This window comes from Boleophthalmus pectinirostris, unplaced genomic scaffold (genome assembly GCF_026225935.1).
Source record: "Boleophthalmus pectinirostris isolate CB_2022bp ecotype Guang Dong unplaced genomic scaffold, ASM2622593v1 HiC_scaffold_10, whole genome shotgun sequence".
NCBI classification, from domain to species: domain Eukaryota; kingdom Metazoa; phylum Chordata; class Actinopteri; order Gobiiformes; family Gobiidae; genus Boleophthalmus; species Boleophthalmus pectinirostris.
The window spans coordinates 9,588,478-9,611,486 of record NW_026570971.1 but is presented as its reverse complement, the minus strand read 5'-3'; the positions used below and the strand labels follow the sequence as shown (position 1 = coordinate 9,611,486).

Below are 23,009 nucleotides of genomic sequence, written 5' to 3'. Positions count from 1 at the left end.
CATCTCTTTAAAACCACCTTTCGTTAACTGTCTTTTTCTTTTGTTTGTTTATTATTAGGGATGTAACGATATCCAAATCTCTCAGTACGATATTATCATGATATGCATCTTACGGTTTACGATATTTAGAAGAAGCTGATACAGCTATGTCCAAACATAAAAAGACGTGACACTGATAATGAAACAACAAAAGGCAGAGGGAACACAGCGTATTGAAGTTTGCATCTACGTCACAAAACCACATGACCTGGTGTTGATGCTGCCATATTGGAGGTCAAACTATCCATCTGGATGAACGTGTAGTATTTGTGTGCAATAACATTTGAACTGAATAACAATGGTTTTGACCTGTGCCGCTATCCTTAGACGTTCTGGCCGGAGTCAATCTGCTAAAGAAGGAGGACAAATTATCTTTCTATCAGATCCCGGCTGATAAAGATCGCAGACAGAGGTGGATAGCGGACATAAAAAGAGAGGGATGGAGCTCACTGAGTACAATCGTTTGTGCAGGCAACATTTCATTTCTGGGGAAGGACCTCCACACAAACAAAGAAGGGATTTACACTGTCTTCACTTTCACCGCCAAGGAATCCCCCCCACCTCAGCCCTCTATTTTCACTGTCCCGGGGCAGCTACGACTCTGATTTATATGCTATATATATTTATATGCTTCTAACTCCATGTAGCTTTTCAGTTCTTGGTTGGTGTAGGATGATGTCAAATGAATTAAGTAGTTGTATATATCTGGATACTAAAGGTTGTTCACAGAGCGAGTGTTGATTAGACTGACAAAACGCTCCATCGGAATTAGATCAGGATCTATTCCACAACCAAGGAGGATGACTTTAGCTTTATACCTTTCTAATGACGGCTGATCTAACGAGCTGGCGATTTCGGACAGTTTTACGTCATTGAATTAAACCGAATAATCCCAGTCTTGACCTCCAGTATGGCCGCCAAAACATTAAATCACGTGACTGCCACATCACACGCAAATCCTTAAAGGTTGTATAGAGGATTTTTTAAGGGAAAAGAAATACAGCGACCATCCTTGTGCATGTATGACACCACCTTCCTCCTCCACAGCTCCCTCAGTAGAAACACCTGCCCCCGCCCCTTTACTCTAGAAATCACGCTTGTTTACAGCCAGTGCGTGTTCAGAATTACTGTTGAAGTGACCTGCCTAGAAGTAATTTAGCGACCGATGCATCAAGGTGTTAGACCCTTTGTCTGCTTCAGTCACACCATCGTTGGAAGGAATCTCCAAGAATCACCTCAGTTTGGCTTCGCTCCTTTTCCTCTTCTCTTCTTCTTTCAGTGACCTCAAAAACGGATTTTCTTTTGCGGCGAACTGGTCGTGGATTTTCGTCCTCCATCGCAACAAACTTTGAGCGAAATGTAAGGAACCTACAGTTTGAAAAAGCCTCTAAGAACCGCTGCATAAACCATGTAATCCCTGCATGCCGGTGAGTCAGTTACACTAGGGAGTTTGACTGACAACCTAACAGCCAATAGAAAATGAGGTTGCCTTGTTTTCTATTGGCTGATGTTTATCTGGCCTCACTATGTCCACAGTTGATAGATTTTCATTCTTTTTTTTTTTTTTTTTTTTTTTTTTTGGTCATCATAATTACAAGGCTGCTGCATCTCTATAATGGTATTTTAAACTTCCATTGACAATTTGAAACAAACAAAACAAAATCCTCCATACAACCTTTAATATCGGCACACAAGCGAACGAGACACAGGCGGGACAAACAATCAACAAACAAACAAACAACAGGTAGTAAAACTCAAAAACACACAGCTAGAGAACTTACAAAATAAAACCGGGTCAAGAATAATAAAATAATTCTGTGGAAATTAAATGAATGAAAAATGAATAGGATTTTTTCTTCCAGATATAGACCTCCCTGCCCACTCTTGAGCTTTAAGGTGAAGTTATATCACTTGTACCAGGATTACCAACCTCACTGTTCATTTCATGCACTAAAAACTCCAAGTACATGATCCGGGCTTGGGGGAAGGTCTCCAGGAGCGTCAGGACCTTCTCTGGGGGGAAGTGGACTCGGGCTGGAGGCTTTGTAAAGATCTGCACACCTGCCTGGAAAAGGAGGAAAGACAGAGTTTATAATGTAATCTAATGTCAATGTCATGTAATGGGCCTGAGGGGTGAGCGCTGGGTGGGGTAGAACATGGGTACACGAAGTTGTCCAGTGCAACTCTGCCCTCTGCTGGTCACTCTGCAGAAGATTCCAAAAAGGGCAAGTACCACAACTACATCTACAGCTGTTGTAATTAACCATGCACTAGTATATTTTTAGTCCTACCACCGTTTAGCCACTGAGTTAAAAATAAAAATACTTAAACTCATCACAGATTCTGGTGGGTAGTACTCAGCTACATTTACTTGAGTAACTTTTAAAGAAATGTTACTTTTCACAGTACTTGAGTAAGATTTTATTGAAGTAGCAGCACTCTTCTTAAGTAAAAGTTGTGGTGAAATTATTTGAACATTTGTGTTTCTTGCTCCGCTCCTTCAGAAATGATTTAGTTTGTCTCATTTTTGTGTCTGTACTTGAAAAATACCAGATTTTGTGCATTATTTAACATTTAGTCCTTCAAATTACATTCACTTCAAACTATAAATCAAATATTACATCCCAACAGTTACTTTTTACTTGAGTAATTTCTTGGACCACTACTACTTTGCACTTCTACTAGAGTTGAAGTAAGGTTACTGTTACTTGAGTACAATTTTTGGTTACTGCACCCACCTCTGATCAAATGTAATGTTAGAAAATGTACTTGGAAGGTCAAAATTTAGTTGAGTGTACTTCAATAACTTATGTACTGAATGAATAATGAATAATAGTACATACTTCAAGATACTGAAAGATGCTTTACATGAAGAGACAAACAAAGGCAAACAAAAGAAATAAGAGAGTTCGTGGAAGGTGGTTTTAAAGAGATGAGAGTGTGGAGTCTCTGATGTGTTTCCAGAGGGTGGGGGCAGCATTCTGAATGATTTTACGCTTTAAAAATAATAGATACTGTGTCCATTTTATAATTTAAAGGTCATATAGTACACAAATTTGCTTCTTGTGAGCTTTATGTCATGTCAGTCTATTCAAAAACAGACCTGGAGTTGTGTTTTGTTTCATTCACATGTTTGAGTAACCCTTTATTATTACTCTGTCTACATCTCCAAAGCTCAAAATGCTCTGTTCCACCTCGTGATGTCATGAAATGTGCTGCGCAAAATGAATCTGGTTATAGAGTGTACAGTGGTTGTGCTTGTACCTCCTGGCTGTTGCGCAGAATCCTCTCCGTGTACTTCCACACACTGTCGGCGTCCTCCAGCCGTCTCACAGAGGACACCATGAGCTCCAGGACCTCAGGGGGGGACAGGGGACAGGACGGGTCCGTGTGCACCCCCTCCGCCAGCTCCGCCCAGCTCTGTCCGCACAGGAGACACGGAGACAGACGCATAAATAAATAATATGATAAAACATTCAAGGACGCCCAAAGACAAGACACGTGTGGTCACTGTGAATGTGCAGAATCAAAGTGACAGTGGCTCAGTTGGAGTGTTCTTCCTCTGATCTAAAAAAAAGAAATAAAGCCTGGCTGTTCAAGTCAAGTGAAAATCCACGGACGCAAAGCAAAGGTTAGGCGTGTGATCTTAGCTTCCATGTGAGACTATTGTTGTTGTGTGAGTTTATGTGTGAATGGGTGACTAAATCTAAAGTGACAAAATCTTTACGCGACAATATGAAATGATCTGAACATTTAGTTTAGTCTCATTGATTTAGTTTGTCTTATTTTTGTGTCTATGCTTTAAAAATACCAGATTTTGTGCATTATTTAACATTTAGTCCTTCAAATTGCATTCACTTCAAACTATAAATCAAATATTACGCTCGACAGTTACTTTTTACTACTACTACTACTTTGCACTTTTACAAGAGTTGAAATCATTTTACTCTTACAGAATCATAGTGACAGTGACTCAGTTGGCGTGTTCTTCCTCTAATCTAAAAAATAAAGGCTGGCGGTTCAACTCCCAATCCCAACATAAGTGAAAATCCACGGAACCAAAGCAAAGTTTAGGGGTTTGATCTTAGCTCCCACATTCTTAGACTTTGACAAACTTTATTGATCCACAAGGGAAATTATTTGGACACAGTAGCTCAAATATCAATATTTTATAACAACAAAGAGTAAAAATATAAATGATAATAGCTTTGAGTGCCTCGAAAGTTAGAAAAGTGTTGTATAAATATGACCATTTACTATTGTATCCACATCACTGCTAGTCTGCCCCAGGGCTGCTCTGCCTACAGGGCTTTATAAAAAGAACTCTGACAATTTTAAAAATGGTACTATTATCATAAATCAGTATATGGAAAATTTTAAAACATAATAATGATTGCACCTTAATTTGCCTTAATAGACTGAACATTTACTTGAGTAACTTTTTAAAGAAATGTTACTTTTCTGAGTACTTGAGTTATATTTTTATTGAAGAAATAGTGCTCTTACTTGAGTTAAAGTTGTGGTTACTCTTCCCACTTTGAGTAAATCTAAAGTGACAAAACCTTTATGCGACAATATGAAATGGTTTGAACATTTAGTTTAGTCTCATTTTTGTGTCTATGCTTTAAAAATACCAGATTTTGCACATTATTTAACATTTAGTCCTTCAAATTGCATTCACTTCAAACTATAAATCAAATATAACGCTCAACAGTGACTCAGTCGGCGTGTTCTTCCTCTCATCCAAAAAATAAAGGCTGGCGGTTCAACTCCCAATCCCAACATAAGTGGAAATCCACAGAACCAAAGCAAAGTTTAGGGGTTTGATCTTAGCTCCCACATTCTTAGACTTTGACAAACTTTATTGATCCACAAGGGAAATTATTTGGACACAGTAGCTCAAATATCAATATTTTATAACAACAAAGAGTAAAAATATAAATGATAATAGCTTTGAGTGCCTCGAAAGTTAGAAAAGTGTTGTATAAATGTGACCATTTACTATTGTATCCACATCACTGCTAGTCTGCCCCAGGGCTGCTCTGCCTACAGGGCTTTATAAAAAGAACTCTGACAATTTTAAAAATGGTACTATTATCATAAATCAGTATATGGAAAATTTTAAAACATAATAATGATTGCACCTTAATTTGCCTTAATAGACTGAACATTTACTTGAGTAACTTTTTAAAGAAATGTTACTTTTCTGAGTACTTGAGTTATATTTTTATTGAAGAAATAGTGCTCTTACTTGAGTTAAAGTTGTGGTTACTCTTCCCACTTTGAGTAAATCTAAAGTGACAAAACCTTTATGCGACAATATGAAATGGTTTGAACATTTAGTTTAGTCTCATTGATTTAGTTTGTCTCATTTTTGTGTCTATGCTTTAAAAATACCAGATTTTGCACATTATTTAACATTTAGTCCTTCGAATTGCATTCACTTCAAACTATAAATCAAATATAACGCTCAACAGTGACTCAGTTGGCGTGTTCTTCCTCTCATCCAAAAAATAAAGGCTGGCGGTTCAACTCCCAATCCCAACATAAGTGAAAATCCACAGAACCAAAGCAAAGTTTACTGGTTTGATCTTAGCTCCCACATTCTTAGACTTTGACAAACTTTATTGATCCACAAGGGAAATTATTTGGACACAGTAGCTCACATATCAATATTTTATAACAACAAAGAGTAAAAATATAAACGGTAATAGCTTTGAGTGCCTCGAAAGTTAGAAAAGTGCTGTATAAATGTGACCATTTACTACCCCAGGGCCGCTCTGACTACAGGGCTTTAGAAAAAGAACTGTGAGCTCTTACAGTTTTAAAAATGGTACTTTTTTCACAAATCAGTATATGGAAAATTTTAAAACGTAATAATGATTGCACCTTAATTTGCCTTAATAAAGACATCAAAGACTTAAAAGGAACTGTAGCCTCCACCTTAGAAGGAGCAGAGTGCACCTTAAAGCAGCTTAATAGCTCACAAAATTGACAGACAATTTTCAGTACTGAATAGGGCAGGGGTTTCGGGAGCTACCAGTAACTCTCCACCCCCTTCCATGTAGTTCACCCAGGGATTTCTGAATTATACATTTTGTGCTGAATAACTCAAATTTCATCGATTAAATGCCTATTTCCTTTGTAAATGTATAATTTTGACGCCTAATTTTGTGCACTAATAACTGGATGTTTGATAGACATCGGCTAACCATGGCTCACATTTACAAAATTTCTGGAGACAGCTAAAATTAGTAGCTCTGTGGCATTTTCATATAGAAAAAGTAACTCACAGGAAGAAAAATGTTGGAGACCCCTGGAGTATAAAATTCTGAACTGGGACACACTAGAGTTGGGATGTTTGATGTGAATAAAAGTGTGAAAAGAGTGTGTAAGATTGTGCATTCTGGAATGAGTCATAATCTGAAGTACTTCTGTTGCTGCATTTTTGTTTGTTTGTTTTGCTTTATTGTCAATTGCAAACGCGGATTTCTGTATTTTACTATTTTAATGACAATATAGGCTCCTCTTTACTGTTGGCAAGGATCAGATCAGGCAAAAATTGTGATAGTCCTGGTTTTGACCTGATGTAGTCCTGGTTTAATCTTAGTTTAGTCCTGGTTTAGATCAGATTTAGATCAGTTTGGTCAAAAAATAGGGACACCTGGGACATTTCTTGTATAAAAACTGGGACAAATAAGTGGTTTTGTATAAATCTGCTGGGACAAGGGACACAGGCTCAAAACTGGGACAGCCCCTGGTAAACAAGGACGTCTGGTCAAACTAAAATCACTGTTTTAGCACTAGTTCTTTTGTTACACATTTGCAAGATATGTCTCTATTACTAACTGTGCAAACACATTAAAAACCATAAGTTTCACTGAGAAAAACCTCGTGAAAATCATTACCTGCACTGCATCCTCATACTTCCCGTGGCTTTGATGGAGCAGACCTAACGCAAAAAATCTGACATGAAATATTCAGTTAGTTTTGACCACATGCATCACTTCGATGGTGTGGATAAAACATTTGTACCTGTTGTCTTGCGTCAGCACGGGCTCGCATTTCTCCAGCGCGCACGCGTTTGGATTACGCACCAGCTCCACGAGGCCGTCGCTGTCCGCAGTTTGCACGTACAGCCACAGGAGGGCGCAGTCCACCACCTCCTCTCCGCAGTCCACCCCGCTCCTTCTCACCGCCCGCAGATACTCGATGAGGAAGCCCAGGTAGCGGCGCTGGGACTCGGGGTCCGTGCGCCAAAGCTCCCGCAGGTCCTGGGCCCTGGTTCGGTGGTCCATTTGGGAGTGGAAATCTCCCAGGAGAGTGGAGCTTAGATCGGGGAAGAGGTGGAGGAGTTCCCGGGGGTCCAACTCACCTTTACTGGAGGAAAAAAAAAAAAACACGTGGTCAATGCAGTTTACTCAGAATGACAACAGCAGCAAATATAAGCAACACTTTTCTTTTCAAATAAGGATTTACATATATGTAAGTCTTAAAGAACTGTGTGCAATTGTTTGAGTTTTAATTTTATAAACCACTTGATCTACCTGAGTTCCCAGATAATGACATTTGCATTGCAGATTTCATCTTCATGACTAAATAATTTCTCAAGAAGTTTTTACAATTAGAAAGCAGAATGTGCCTCACACGATTGCAGCCGATTATTGAAGATCCTTTATTACACAACATGGATTCTTGTGAGCCTTAAAGCCTCATCAAAAATATAACCAGACTTGTGTTTTGTTTCATTCACACATGTTTGAGTAACACTTTATCATTACTCTGTCTACATCTCTGTTCCACTTTGTCATGTCATGTAGTGACAGTTTTCAAGACAACAGCTACTTTTACCTAGTCAGGCTGGTGCCACCTAGTGCCTCAATTTCATTTCTCTCCAGCGACTAGATCAGGAATCGGAATACACTAGACAGTTTGCAAAAACCCCGGAAGTGCGAATTTGGGCACCAGCCAATCAGCGAAGAGCCATACATTCTGTTTTGGCACCGATTTCCGAGATCGAGGATTTAAAGCTGGAATAAAGAGAATGTTTGGTGAATTTTATCAAGGGGAAAGACGTCATTGCCCTTCTTCCTATGGGATTTGGGAAGAACTTAATATACCATTTAGCCCCGTTAGCAGCGCATTGCATACATCACGACCAAATAGCAGTGATTGGTTAAATAAAAAAAAGTACTCCCTTTCCATCGAGAGAACGAATCTTAATGCTGCGAGGTCAGACGGTTTGTACGAAGTGAAACTGTCTGATGAATCAGGCTAACATTTACCTTAAGTTCAGTAGAAATTGGACATTCCAGGACTCATCATCCAAATGATTCTAGTGAAGGTGTATGCAGTTTAAAAACACAGTGGAGCACTTCCTGTGTATTGCCACATGACATCACAAAGTGGAGTGTTTTCCATTTGGGAGAAGAACTCAGCCTAAATATTTTGGATTTGTGTGTTAAATGTGTGACTGAAACAAAACACAATTTCAGGTTTAGTAAAAAGATGACAGAAGCACTCTGATTTGCAGTGTATTTGTTTTTTATTTTATTTTTATCATTTATAAATACACCGCAAATCAGAGTGCCTCTGCCATCTTCCTCCTACTCAACTAGAATTCAAACGATCTGGTCTGAATCGTCTGAAGAGCAGCTCTATGTGCAAATTTTGATCTAGTGCAGCACGCCAGTATTGTCATTTTTACAACTCCAGGTCTGTTTGTGATGAGGAAACAACATTATAACAGAACTCAGAAAGCAGAATATTAATTTAATCAGTGCTACTGCAGCCTCTGCAGCTCAGTCAGTGAATTCTGCAGGTTCTGCGCTTTCACATGCCATGTTTTTTCCAAAACATAGATGTGTCCTCGATGTGCAGGTTAAGACTCTGATAACACAGGTCCAGTTGTGATTATAATATCAGTTTTAAAACAGTTAGAGTGCAGTCAACATGTGAGATATATGTCAAATGTATCCTGTTTATTATTTTATGGTTATGATGACATAAATGGGACACACTGTACATGTCACCAGTTATTTGCATTGCATTTGATTGGCATCATGTGAATCCACAGTGTTTATGTAACAGTATGTCTCACATGAACAGGTGTGTGGCTTCACTGAACCTCTCCCTGAAGAAGTGATGGAACCCAGCCTGACACGTGATGGTTTTCTGCAGCTCCTGTGACAGAGACATGTCAGGTACAAACATTATTATGACACTCAGTTACACTCAGTACATTAGCCTGTTTTCACTGTGATGGAGGCTGCGTTCTTAAAGGTGAAAAGTCTTGTCTCCTTGCACATGGCATTCTCATTAAACATGGATACAGGTCTCACAGTAAGAATTCAGTTATATCTGAGCCAAAAGCAACACCTGTAATCAAATTTAAAAAAGGTTAAATTTTTTTTGCATTATAAGTCACACTTTTTTCATAGTTTGGGTGTTTCTTGAGACTTATGCTTAGGTGCAACTTATATATTAAAACTTTCACAATGACCGTCATGAGAGGCTCTAGGCTTGTGTGTCAGTATCTTCTACGGTACCGCTGTCTCTTCTTGCGCTGCTGAAGTGACAGTGTCTGCTGCAGCAAAAGCCGTTGTCCTGCTGCAAGTAGTGAAATATTCAGCCGAAAACGGTAATCGAGCAGCAGAAAGAAAGTTTGGAGTGAGCGAGAAACTTGTGAGGGACTGGGGGAAACCGGGGATGGAGAACACAGCTTCACGGCAGCTGGAAGGGTGCACCATGTAACTTTCCTGGAAGTCACTGGATGGATCGACAAAGCCTGGACTTCAGTGACACCGAAACCATCCTGTTGGGATTCAGAAAGGTCAGAATAATTCTAACTGGAACTGATGCTGAGTCTGACGACAGCGACACAGAGGAGGAAGCGGCGCTCTGTTTACCTCCAGAGTTGCTCAGAAGTGACACCGAGGATGAAGAATGCAATGGATTTAGAGTTTTTTTGTTTTGGAGTGAGATGGAGAGTTTGGTAAACTTGTTCTGTTCTGTTGTTTATGCTATACTTATCTGAAGAACTGTTCATATGAGACGTTAACAGTCTGTTGTTCTCTGTTCTATTGTTCTTACTAGAACTTGCCTTTCAACATGAAATGTCGGTTCCTGGTCTCTGATTTTATAAAATAAATTTCCCCCAGAAAGTGTGACTTATATATGTTCTTTTCTTCTTTATTATGCATTCTTTGGCTGGTGCGACTTATACTCCGGAGCGATTTATATTCCGAAAAGTACGGTACGTGCCATAATGTGGAATAATAGGAGAGAAAAAGTGATGTCAATTCAAGATTTGTTTTTTTAAAGCCCAGAAGCCTCTCTCTCACACGCACACACACACATTGGAGCACTCATATTCAGTGTTCAGTCAGTGTGATGCTGTGCTGTCTGGGTCTAAAGCATGTAGACTATAATATAAACCTGTGGCCTGTATCCCTAAAGGGGGAAAAGCACATTAAAGTGGTTTGTATAGAAACATGGAGTCTGAATGTTATCTCACAAAAGCACTTCCTCAGTGTAGTGCCCTCTTGGCCCTTCTTAAATAATGAATAATAACAGCACAACACAGTGAGGACAGAGTCAGACTGACCCTGTGTGGATCCTGTGTGGGCAGAGCCTCCAGCAGCAGCAGCGCCTCCTCCAGCCTCTCCTCCTCCACCAGCCTCAGGACCTGCTCCGACAGAGGAGTCATGCTCACAGTGTACACCGCCCTGTCTGTGAACAACACCACTCCATCTGACACGAGAGAGAGAGAAAGAGAAGAGAAGAGAGAGAAGAGAAGAGAGGATCACACATCAACAGCAGCAGGTACAGACAGGATGAGTGAACACAGTCGCTGATGTAAAGTGAGAGCTCATACAGGGACAGACATGGCGCCATCAGGTCTTCTAGATGAGACTATTAAATATTCTCACATGAAACATACTCTGTCATTCTGCAGTTTTATTTATTCATGTTTATTAAGGACATCGCAGTCGCATTAGACAAGCCAGATGCATTGCTTTGAGTGCTAGTTTTCAAGTAGATGAATCATCAGCCAGTTTCACTTTGTGGAAACCGTCTGACCTCGCAGCATTAGAATTCGTTCGCTCGATGGTAGGCGGGTACTTTTTGATTTAACCAATCGCTGCTATTTGGTTGTGATGTATGTAATGTACCAAATTTTGTAGGAAGAAGAACAATAACATCTTTCCCCTTGATAAAATTCACCAGACATTCTCTTTGTTCCGGCTTTAAATCCTCGATCTCGAGAATTGTTCTCAACACAGAATGTCTGTCTTCGTCTACAACCATCTCAATGCTTTGTTTACTGTTGTGCTGTACCACAAAAGGGACTCAGACAGGTGCTTCAGTTTGACATCATGGCTTCGCAGCTCTTCGCTGATTGGCCGGTGCACGGTCTACAACTTCCGGGGTTCTTACAAACCATCTAGTGTATTCCGAACTGATCTAGTCACTGGAGAGAAATGAAATTAAGCGGAGGCACTAGGTGGTTTTCAACACCTGCTCACATCAAATTATTTAAAAAAATCTAAACTACATGCATAAAACCACGATGGACGAGTGCGACTGAATTGTTTGTTACTGCAGGAGTGAACATGTACAGTTTTATCTGCAGACTGAACAAATCAGACAATGAAATAATAATGTCACTCACAAATATAAGATTCAGTGAAATAAGATATCAGTCCAGTATGTGGAGACACTTGTACTGTCACTGTCCTTGTCTGTTTTTAAAATGGACCATGAGTCTGGAATAAAGATGTTGATGATGATAAAGATGATAAAAACAGATAAAAGAAGACACATCAATTTCATACAAATAAAATGTATACAGTACATTTTCCATGGATGCATTTTTTATTGGAAACAATCATTTTAATTTACTTTTAATTTTATTGTTGTTGGTTTCCAATTTCCAACAAAGCAAGAGAAATTATTTGATGCACCCACAGGAATCACAATGTAAAGTATCTTTGTTAAAGCCATGATTTAATTTATTTAAAAAGTAATTTTACTTACCATGAATTTGTATATTATTCTTCCTTAAAACCAATTATAAAAATATTATTCTTAAATTTTTGTAAATGTTCAAATGAAGTATTTTCAGTCCTAACGTAAGTTATTCCAGTTATTTGTTTTTTTTTTTCCATTTTTCATTTAAACACAAAATGGATAAACTGAAAAAAAGAATTGTTATCTGTTTTTTGGTTTTGGAGACAGATAATGAAGAAAATAGTTGTTTTTTCATTTTCTTATTTTTGGTTTTGTATTGAAAAACGAATGAACGAATGATACACGGATTGTGGACAGACAAAGTCGACCTGTGGCATCAGTAAACCACATTTCAATTGAAAAACTCAAGTCTATTTTGAAACAACAATACAGCCATGACTTTCCTAAAAAAAGGAGTATGAGGAAAGGCTCCAAATGTCAGTGGAAGATACAAAGTTTATGAATATGATGCCACAAGAGGCCACACTGAAAAACAATCACTACTGCGCAACAAAGACACTGTGATACCAAATAACTCTCACAATGCTGAACAAAGAGCTCAATATCTGGCCAGAAAGTTCAAACACAATGACAGTTTTGCAGAGGAGTACAAAACATTTATGGAGGACGTCATAACTAAAGGATATGCAGAAAAGGTGCCGTTAAAAGATTTACACATAAGCCACCATAGTACCATAAGCACAAAAAGACACTCAGAGTTGTATTGGATTGTGCTTCCTCGTTCCAGGGCACATCCCTCAATAAAGAGCTGCTCCAAGGACCTGATCTGACCGACTCACTGCTCGAAGTGCTGCTCAGATTTCGTAAATAACAAGTTGCTTTAATGGCAGAAATTGAAGGAATGTTTCATCAGGCAAGAGTGAATGAAGAGGACACAAATCTGCTGAGGTTTCTGTGGTGGCCAAATGGAGACATTAGCCAACCGCTGCAAGAATACAGAATGAAAGTGCATTTATTTGGTGCCATCTCTTCGCCAAGCTGCGCCAATTTTGCACTGGAAAGGTCGGCAGAGGACAACAAGCACAGTGTCACAGCTGCAGCGGTCGAGACAATAAAATCAAACTTCTATGTAGATGAAAAGCAGCTATTCAAGTCGTCAAAGAGCTGAGTATACTGTGTGCAAAAGGAGGATTCAAACTGACTAAATGGGTCAGTAATAGTCGTGCCGTTTTGTCTGCATTTCAGAGGAAAACAGAGCAAAACAAATCAAAGAACTTGATTTAGACTGAGATAAACTATCAGCTGAAAGACTCTGGGCATGACAGGGAATATAGAAAACGATACATTGGATTCCAGATTTCTGTCAAAACTAAATCACTTACCAGAAGAGCTGTTCTGTCCACTGTTAGTTCTGTGTGTGACCCCCCGGTGCTGGTCTTACTCTGCAAAATCTCTGTCAAATGAAGTGTGGCTGGGATACAGTAATTCCTACTGAATTGTCACAGTGTTATGGAAAGTGTCTGTCTGAATTGGAACAACTAAAACATTTTCAAGTAAACGGATGTCTGAAACTAGAAAACTCTGGTAAAACAAGAACAGTTACATCATTTCTCTGATGCAAGCGAGCATGGATACAGCACAGGCAGCCACCTGAGACTCACCAACAGCTCAGGACACGTCCATGTGGCTTTAGTGATGGGCAAATCAAGAGTAACACCCTTAAAGAAAATGACTATCCCCAGACTGGAGCTCACTGCTGCCACTCTTGCTATTTGTGTGTTAAAATCAGAACTGAAACTGCATTTAGAGGAAGCTGTTTATTGAACAGACAGTCGGTTTGTACTGAAACACATTTGAAACCAGTCACGAAGATTTCAAACCTTTGTCCTGGAAGTAAAGAATCAGTGTGAAGTGTGCTCGTTAAAACCAAGACTGGTATCCTCCAACAACCTGTGACTAAACTCGACTTGATTAGAAAATGAAGATTAATGGATGGACACTGAACTTGCCTCAAAACCAAACTTGACTGACCTGACCCTTGAAAATATTTTATAAAAATGTGAAATGTTGAAATAGAATGTAGAATTATTTATTATTATTATTTATTACTATTAATATTGTAATTGCTAGACCAGTAATTAGGGGCTGGAGATGTTAAAGCCTTAATTTAATTTATTTAAAATTTATTTTATTTATTTATGAGTTCATATTTTATTCTCCCTTAAAACCAATTATAAAAATATTATTCTTAAATTTATGTAAATGTGAAAATTAAGTATTTTCAGTCCTAACTTAAGTTATTTCAGTCAGTTGAGGTCCTTTGTTTATAGTGTAAAAGGGCAGGTCGAAGGGGAAAATTAGGTCAAATAATGAGGTCAAATAGGGAGACAGGTGAGTAGGGATCATTCCACTGTGGAGGGCGACCGACACGGTGTTTGACCGCACACACACACTGAATATCCAGAAAATCTACAAATAAAAGAAATCAAACGCACTACGGACTACTTGAGTTTTTGTATATTGATTCTGTGGGAGTCAAGAAGTGGACACCCTAAGGCCGGGCGTACACTGTGCGATTTTTGACCCTTTTTGAGCCGATTTTTCGCTCGTGCGACTGTTTTGGGGATCGGGCCGAGTTTTGGCTTCATCGTGTGTCGTGCTTCATGTAGTTTACATGGGGTAAAGAGAACCGATTAATGGCTCACGACCAGCTCCCGATCGACATTCGTAGGTCGCAAGAAAATCAAACTTGTTTGAAATCCAGTCGCCTCTCGTGAGGATTTCGCTCTGTTGAAGTTGTTCCACGAACCGATTTGCCAGAATCTGGCAGACTGCGCATGCGCGGACGCAGAAGTGGCTCAGCATTGTGTCTCCGCACATCTGTGGTTTTCTAATTCCGTGGTTTTCTTCTTCGTGGTTTTCTACTTCCGGAACAACAACTTTGACAACTCCGGTCGTTATGTGAACGTACAGTGTGAGCAGGCAAGTTGCATCCGAGCATCGGTTCGTTCAGTGTGAGAACATGATTCGTGAGCTGTGAACTGTTAAACCCTGTGATTTGGTCGTACAGTTTAAGCTGGGGCTGAGTGACACGACCGAAAATATCGCACAGTGTACGCCTGGCATAAGGCAGGCGTCTCCAACCTGAAGCTCCGGAGCTACCAGAAGCTCTACACCTCCTTCCAAGCAGCTCGCCAAGGGATTTCTTAATTTTATGTATTGTGGATAATAAGTAAAATTTGATTAATTACTGATTAATTAATTGTATATGTATAGTTTTGATGCCTAACTTGGTGCACCGATAAATTGATAACGGTTTATGTTTTATAAGCATCTAACTGTTCCCCATCTAAGGCTCATCGTGGCTCTTATATTTACTCAGTTTCTTTGTGACTGTTGAAATTAGTCGCTCTCTGGCATTTCTTTTTTTTTTTTGTAAAGGTAGCTCACTGGAAAAAAAAAAGGTTGGAGACCCCTGCCCTAAGGATGGCTATTTACATGTCTTACAGATAATGTTAAATTAGAAGCCATAACAATCCTTTTAGTTTTATATAACTAAACTATTTTTAAACTTTTTTCCTACTACCAGTCTGGACCAGGTAACACCAAAGATTAGTAAACCCTTTTTTAGGATTTTTTTTAGGGCTATTAGGCACACTTTTAAGCCTCCAACCCCATCAAAAAACGACCGCGCGCCCCACAATCCAGAGCGCCCTATACACGAATCCACTCGGGTGTCCCAGCACGACTTCAGTAAACTACAAAGCCGCACCACCTCCAGCACACGCAAACATGCACGGAGCAGACAGCGACCGCGCAGCGAAAAACACCAGCAGCCACACTCATCACTCCACGTCGACGAGGAACGGAACGGAGGAACGAACAGAAAAAGCGAGTGCAGTGTGCCACTTCTAGACACAACTGAACAACTGAACACGCCGACAATCCAGTTGGTCCCAGACAGCACCCTCCCTACACGCCACAACTGAACAAAGCCCAGAGTCAACGTGAACGCGCCAAACAAAGTCCCACTGACCCGTCCAACTGTTGAGTTTTGTTTAAAGTCTGGTGCGGTTTATTTGTGAAAAAAGTTTAAAAAATAGACCATTCAATGACAGTGCGCCTTATAATCCAGAGCACCTAATAGCCCGGAAAATACGGTAATGATAAGGCAACAAAGAGCATTTTACTTCATGGTACTTTTCTAACTACACCAATAAATATATTTATAAATAGATGATGATGAGATATGTTACACTTTTTGCTCGCCTTGAATTAAAACCTTTTTGGGCCTACTGTATGTAATGTCTTGATTTCACCTAAAACTAAATACCTGCAGTAGGCTCCATCCCCAGGGCCCCCCTCACACTGACAGTCTGCTTCCTCTGCTGGTCCAACAGGCTGTACACCGCCAGCTCAGAGTCCTGCAGGCTCAGGGCGTAAGGGGGGCACAAGCACGCCGCCAGGACCCCCGGGGACCAGTGGAGAGGCGGGCGCTGGCACATCCCAGACGCCATCACAAACAAGCCTGGAGGTGAGAGAGAGAGAGAGAGAGAGACGGAAAGGAGGAGGAGAGGAGGTTTAGGCAAAGTACCAACAAAGCAAATAGCCAACGGCGATATGGCCAAGATTCAGAGGATTATATCATGAAATGAGATCATCACAGACACCAAATCTAAAAATATGTGTCTCTGTAATCGATCTGATCTCAGGTTTGACTTCAGTAAGAACATTTCTGTTTCCTTCTTCATTATAAAAACATTGGATATGATGCCAGCTTGTTATAATTTGGTGTTTTAGTTGATAATCAGAAAACCTCTCACTTGTGTTGCCAGTTTCAATGTTGAAATCCAGCTGGTTTAAACCTAAAATGCCTCTCTCTGATCTGAATGGTGACTCCTTAAACCAAGCACCTGCAAAAACCTGGACTTGTCTTCTGTCTGCAGGTGGCAGATGGCAACACAGGTTCAGCACCTTTTTGTTTTTAAACTGAAAGAGCGCAAGCCACATATGTTTTTTTTTTTTTTATTTCAGTCATACTTAAGGCTAACTAAGGTGTAGTTATTATAACGTGGTACCATTTTTGTTTACATAGTCCATAGGCAAGGAGAAGAGGTTTAACGTGCCTATGACAAGTTAGATTTAATATTTTAGATTCTACTACAAATCTTCAAAATTGTTCACAGTTTGGTGACTTGGCAGGTTTTATGATTTTACTGAACGAAAATCGTGACACTCAGACTAAGGAATTTTATAACTGTTATATAGGAGCCATGTTGTGTGCTGGTCCATACCTCCTATAACGTACACAGAAATTTTTATTTGTCAAATACAAATACATGAAAACGTCTTTATTTTGTTGAATTAATGATTAAAGTGTTAAAAAAAAATCTTGTGTCAGACTTTTGGATAGATTTCTGAGTCTCCCTTGTGTGATGTGTAGACTCTGTACTACCTTTTATTTTCAATGTATTTTTAAGCTTTCACAAACTGCTTTTTGATTTGTGTAAAACTATATTTTATATTTGCAACATGTGTGCACAATCCCTCAGTCGTCCAGGTAGCATCCATGGCAAAAGTAGAAATTCAATTTGTCAACTGGACAAAAGTTTATTTAGTCAAATATTTTTCATTTACAACTGTAAACAAGTTGTGTGTTAGTTTCAGAGTAGTTTCAGTGTAGTTAGCTTCAGTGTCCAACAGCGTCTGACCAGAAATGAAGAAGCTTGGAGGAGCTGCGAAACGTATTCAACTAAATAAACTTTTGGCCAGCTGACAAATTGAATTCCTCCTTTTCCCATTTACAACTGTCAAAATATGGCTACGTTTATATGATGATGGTCTGAACAGAAGATGTAAAAGTGGCGTCGCGTCTTCACTTTTTATTCCACGTTTAGACAAGCGTTTTTGGGAGGAAATCTGTGTGTATACGGTGATGCAAAAGTGTGAAATTCGATTGGGTATGCATGCTAGGCAGCTTCGTGGTAACGCTAGGTGGTGATGTATGTGACGCAAATGTGTACGTGACGTGAGCAGATCTGACCAGAGTTTTGCGTCTTGGACAGTGTAGACGGAAACTCTACGGTGGAGCGTATTCAACTTTTCCACCCTGGAGTGTGGTTTCAGATATTTGCGTTTTTAAGCCCCAAAAATGCCGTCACCGTCTAAACGAAAGGCACTTCCGAGAAAATATTTTTTCGTTTTTTTCCCGCAAGCGTTCTCGTGTAAACAGGCCCTTAGAGAATCATTAAAACCCTCGAGACTTTTCCTGTGACATTACTGCATTAGATGACTTGAGTTGTTTGTGTTGTTACCTAGTCCTCCAGGTCCATTGAGCAGGAACTCCCCTCCCCCCACAGAGCTGACCAGGACCTGCTGTCTGCTGTGGCCGTGTTGGAAGAGCGCCTCCCTGTGGCCGGTCGTCAGGTCACACAGGAGGTACTGTTCACTGGTGCCCACACATGCACATGCGCTGCACACATCCACTGCCAGCTCTAAAGGCTCCTGAGCCAGCGGGATCTCCTGAAAACAGAGACATCATGATAATATCATTATTATAGATCACAATATAATGGTAAAAACTGAAAACAAATAAGAATGGGATATTTAGAAGCAAAAACAAGCTCATTTTAATTCAGTACTATGTTTTTTGGATTATCCTTGATGATGATGGATGATGGACAGAAAAAAACAGAATAACGCCGCTTCCTTGTCTCCCTGGAAATGTTATTGTTGCTTTGCCTTTAATTCCACAATATTCTTAGTAACCTGGAACTTGAGACCTGGTGGAGTCACCTGCTGGTCTCAAAGGAGATGGACGGGTTTAATACTATACTGTGGAACATTCCAGGCAATACAAGCACATCCCATTCCAGGTGGTGTACCTGCCTACCTAGTGCCTCCGCTCAATTTCATTTCTCTGCAGCGACTAGTTCAGGAATCAGAATACACTAGACTATTTGCAAGAACCCTGGAAGTTGTAGACCGCACACTGGTCAATCAGCGAAGAGTTGTGAAGCCATGACGTCAAACTCAAGCGCCTGTCTGGGTCCCTTTTGTGAAACAACACAACAGTAAACAAAGCAGCCAAGATGGATGTAGACGAAGACAGACATTCTGTGTTGGCAACGATTCCCGAGATCGAGGATTTAAAGCCAGAACAACATGTTTGGTGAATTTTATGAAGATGTTATTGCCCTTCTTCCTACAGGATTTGGTGTAGGGATGGGCATGATTAATCGATTAATCGATAATTGATCATTAAGAATTTCATCGATTACGTTCATTTTAATCGACAAACCGAATGTAGGTTGCTGTGCGTAGCGTGACCAAACAGGGGTCCGTACATGTAGCTCTTTGCACTCAGAAGGAGCGAGACACAAACAGTCGGTCAGTCTGCAACGCAAATGCGTATTTAACGATGATTTGTACAAGAAATTCCATGCTTTCCGTTGCGTTCGGGACAAGTGTGAGTCCATGTGCACAGTGTACAAAGCAGCACATATGTTTCGGTGTCCAGTGGGAAAAAGTTTTGCCAGGTGAGAGTCGCGCAGTGTCGATGACGAGTCCCCACCTCCCACGCCCCGTACGGTGTCCTGGTTTTGACAAACGCAAATCTGGTCACACTAACCTGTATTCCACTGAGTCATGTCTTTTAATCCAACAGAAGTTGACCGCATCAGCGACACAAGAGCTGTAGTTTTATCTTCGCTTAGTTTCTGCAAATTAGCGATGCGGTTTTAAGTTTCGTTTTTGTGAGAGTTGCTCAAAACTGCGTTAAACACAATATAATCTCAAACGGATTGATGTGGCTCTAGAGTCGTTACGGTTTATATGTCGTAAAGTTGAATTTATTTATGCAGATTAGTAGTGCAGATAGTAATAATAATGATGATCATTTTAATATAAACACGTTAATGATTAATCGATAATCGATCGTTAATTCTTCCGACGATCGATTAAGTAAATTTCATCGAATGCCCATCCCTAATTTGGTGCATTACATACGTCACGACCAAATAGCAATGATTGGTTAAATGAAAAAAGTACCCGCCTACCATCAAGCAAACAAATCCTAATGCTGCGAGGTCAGACGGTTTCCACAAATTGAAACTGGCTGAAGATTCAGGCTCGTACCCTGCACCAGAAAAGTTAAAATGCATATGACATGTTTTCATGTTTTGTCTAATTATGGCTTGGTTTGGTGGGATAGGTAATTATTTCTCATACTTTTCCATCAGGTAAGTGGAAGTTTGTGAAGAAAAATTGTTGAAAAGAAAAGTACAAAAATACAGGAAGAATCTACACACACTGAAAACTTCACTCAAAATGCAAGGAATTTAAGGAATGATTTAATTTTTTTTCCACCTTAACCTTCATTTAAAAAAATAAAAGTGTTGGTTATTTTTAATAGTCTAATCAAAACTATTCTGCATTTTTTGTTGCTAGGTAAATTATGCGATGAAAAGAAAAAAATATATATATAAAAATCGAACACCTTAAGGGATTTCTGTGTAATTCTGATGCACAATAATTATAAAAAATTAAGCATTACGAAATTCCTTACCTTCAAAACATCCCATCGATCTACTTCTACAGCCAGCACCCTGATCACCCTCTTCTGACTGGAGCACGTGACCATCTGCACCGTGTCTTCTCGCTGTGACACCTCAAACTGAGAAACATTCTGGATCTTCTTAAAGCTCGCGTTGGTCTCCAGGGAGAACATGTTTAGCGTGGTGACGGCGCGGTTGCTAAGGGCGAGCAGATGGTTGTAGACCGGAACGAGGCGGATCCGGGCGACAGGAGAGCTGGAGAGTTTCTTCACCCTGGCCTCTTTGGTGTAGGTCTGGCAGGAGCTCGGATGAACGTTGGTGGAGATGAGGAGATGGTGGACGGTTCCTTGTTTGGTTCCCATGTAGATGTTTGGGTGGTAACATTCTAGACACTGAATACTGAATCTGTCCTTGTCTCTTGGATCTAAAGTTTTCTCGTAGACGCAGGACAATGTAAACGCGTTGATAGACATGGTGGAATTTTGTAGTGTTTTTAGATCAATCCAGATGTTCACTAAAATAACAGAATAAAAAATATATATGTTTAGTGAGTTTTATGACCAATAACCTACACAAAGCTATAAAACTTAAAGGCCTTGTACCATGTTTTTAAGCAAAATTTGTCTTACATAGAGATTTATTGTAAAAGCAGCTCTTAAGGTAGAAATGAGACAGCTGTTTTCTGAACTTTATCGTCCCAGAATCAGGAACTGTTTGGTTTGCATGCTTGCTGTTGTGAGCTTTACAGTTTCCATTGATTTAAAGCCACAGAATGAAAAAGCATGTTTCTAAATAATGTTTTTATTGCACTGAAAAACATGCATCCTGAATGTGACCGGGCTTTTATCTTGACAAACCTGACTCTTTATCTGCTTGTTTCCATGGAAATGTTCCTTTGGCTGTAATCTTCCACAGTATGGCAGAAAAAATGCATACAATGTCCTTACTCCAATAAACAAAAGGACAAAATGGCTATGCTAAAGTTCAGCATTCTTTAGAGATGTACACCAACTATTACCTTTTTCCATTTGTACACTGACCAAAAAGTCTGCGATAAGAAACTGGTGTCAGCTGTTATTTCTTAATGTGTTTTGGTTTAATTTTAATATAGAGTATATATTATGCTATTTTTTGATATTTTTTTGGAGTTAACACTCCAACAGGGTCAAGTTAAACCTGCGATATTCTTTCAAGTTGTTGACAACATTTTTTAAAAAGCTCATGTCGGTAACGGAGGGAATGAAATATGCAGCACTTTTTGGGCAATAAATACAAACAGTGATAACTCTTGGTTCTCACTTACATATCCTTAACAAACTGGTTTGAATATTTGCTTCATATAGTTTTCTACCATATGGTACAAGATTAGGTTGAAAAACCTCTTACTTTTTGAGTAATGAGATTTTTTATTAAGAAAGGTCATGGTAACAGAGGGAAAAGTAACGGAGGGAAAATTGTGCAGCAAGTAGAAGGTGCAGGATTTTGCATAATTTGTCGCTTTTTTCTTCCGAATACTTTAATATTACTTCAAAATGAAAGGTAACTATTTCTATAAAATATGTCAGTCCTTCCAAGCTAATTTTTATCATTTTAAATACTTTTTTTTTTTTTGGAAAAATCATGTACCTTCATCAACAGTTCAAAGATGGAATAACACAAGATATGATGAAATACATCCATTTATTTACATGATTTGCAGGTCTTTGAAATTTGGGAAATAATTTTTGTTCCATGTTTCATACATGGTCTGTTGAAAACGTATGTAACTTTAGAACCAAAAATGGTACAGAAAAAAGATAAACAGTTTCATAAACTAGAGTACATATGTATCTGTTATACATACATTTTTATATCAGATGCATTAACTTGAATTTTTGGTCTTGCTGTTTACTTCTGCTTGACCGGGCCCATATGCTCTAATGTTTCCTCTTCAAAAATGCACCTTTGTTTCATTCACACATGTGTCACTCACAAACCCTGCATATTTAGACTGAGATATTCTCTCAGACTGAAAACACTCCACTGTTTCTCCTTGTGATGTCACATGGTGATACAGACAGTGCTCTGCTTTGTTTTTAAATGCCATGCGCCTTCACTAGAATCAGTTGGATGATTTCAGCCCTGGAATTGTCTATATCTACTTAACTAATGGTAAAAGGATCTGTTAACTTGAAAACTATTGCTCAAACAAAGCACAACTCCAGACTGAGGAGGTAACAGCATTCTTAAAGCTCACAGAAGTTAGTTTTGTGTAATATAGGACCTTTAAACATTTCTACTATTACATTTATTCTAATATCCTTCAACCCTGGTGTCTTACCTTGTGTGGCTCCTCTCGGTCGTTTTACAAGTGCAGTTTAAAGCCTCCCCATGTGACTGCATCCTGACAGGAAGTCCAAGTCAGCATTTTCTCTCACTCTTACAAAACCTTCCAAGAAACAC

At 39.5% G+C, this 23,009-nt stretch overlaps 1 protein-coding gene across 2 annotated transcripts in view; it reads right to left on the bottom strand.

The window, feature by feature from the left end:
* The window catches only part of si:ch211-266g18.9 (transforming growth factor-beta receptor-associated protein 1), a 29,902-nt gene extending 6,893 nt beyond the window's left edge, over positions 1–23,009 (bottom strand). For both annotated transcript variants that reach the window (XM_020917534.2, XM_055161800.1), the window contains exons 1-10: positions 22,888–23,009; positions 20,579–21,081; positions 18,327–18,534; positions 16,346–16,540; positions 10,646–10,791; positions 9,140–9,222; positions 7,075–7,419; positions 6,948–7,005; positions 3,304–3,459; positions 1,970–2,104 (exon numbers count right to left, since the gene is read on the bottom strand). In XM_020917534.2, the coding sequence (XP_020773193.2) occupies positions 1,970–2,104; positions 3,304–3,459; positions 6,948–7,005; positions 7,075–7,419; positions 9,140–9,222; positions 10,646–10,791; positions 16,346–16,540; positions 18,327–18,534; positions 20,579–21,040 (1,788 nt within the window). In that variant the 5' untranslated portion in view covers positions 21,041–21,081; positions 22,888–23,009. The remainder of the gene's footprint in view (positions 1–1,969; positions 2,105–3,303; positions 3,460–6,947; positions 7,006–7,074; positions 7,420–9,139; positions 9,223–10,645; positions 10,792–16,345; positions 16,541–18,326; positions 18,535–20,578; positions 21,082–22,887) is intronic.